A 750-nucleotide genomic window follows, 5' to 3' on the forward strand; every position below is an offset into this window, starting at 1 on the left:
TCCGCCGCCGCGGAGCGCGCAGGGAGCAGCCAGGGGCTCGGCGGCGGCGGCGTCTGGCCCCAGCTCCTCCTCCTCCTCCTCCTCCTCCATCTCCTCGCTCCCTCCATCTGCCGTGGGTATGGCCCGTCGCTGGAGCACAAAAGAGTCTCCGCGGCGGGGGTCGGCGTGGCTCTTGCTTTTCCTCACTGGGGTGTACGGTAAGTGTCCGCCTCCCCGCGCCCCGCTGACCGAACAAAGCTGGGGCGACCCCGGGGGCCACCAGGCCTCTAGGACGGGCTTTGCCTGGGCGACCCGAGGAGACCCCGGCCGCCGGCGGGACAAAGACCCACGCGGGGTGTGCGGGGAGGGTTGTCTGCTCTCGGGGATGCTTGGGTCCGTTCACCGCCGCCGACCCCTTCGGGCGAGGGAGGCGGGCCGGTCGGGACCAGGGGTCCCTGCAGAACCACGACGTGCGGGCGGACTGCCCGGCGCGAGGGCCCCGGCGGGCGGCTCGCTCCTCTAGCTCTCGCGCTCGCCCGGCGCCGGCTGCACAGTCGTCTCGCACAAAGATGTGATCGTGAGACTACGAAGGGGAGGTCGCCTCCGGGACGGTCCTGCCGCCACCACCTTCGATCCTTCCCGAGGCAGGAAGTTCTCTTCTCGATGAAATTGCCCCGTCGTGCCTCTCTCTCTGTCTCTCTCTGTCTTTCTCTCTCTCTCTCTGTCTCTCTCTCTCTCTCTCTCTCTCTCTGTCTCTCTCTCTGTCTCTCT

The 750-nt window shown here is 68.5% G+C and overlaps 1 protein-coding gene across 1 annotated transcript in view; it reads left to right on the forward strand.

The window, feature by feature from the left end:
• Positions 1-8: 8 nt before the first annotated feature.
• The window catches only part of Lrp12 (LDL receptor related protein 12), a 76,623-nt gene continuing 75,881 nt past the window's right edge, over positions 9-750 (forward strand). The window contains exon 1 of the mRNA XM_005367523.2: positions 9-197. Coding sequence (XP_005367580.1) covers positions 119-197 — 79 coding nt within the window. The 5' untranslated portion in view covers positions 9-118. The remainder of the gene's footprint in view (positions 198-750) is intronic.

Source organism: Microtus ochrogaster, unplaced genomic scaffold (assembly GCF_000317375.1).
Source record: "Microtus ochrogaster isolate Prairie Vole_2 unplaced genomic scaffold, MicOch1.0 UNK19, whole genome shotgun sequence".
Classification (NCBI taxonomy): domain Eukaryota; kingdom Metazoa; phylum Chordata; class Mammalia; order Rodentia; family Cricetidae; genus Microtus; species Microtus ochrogaster.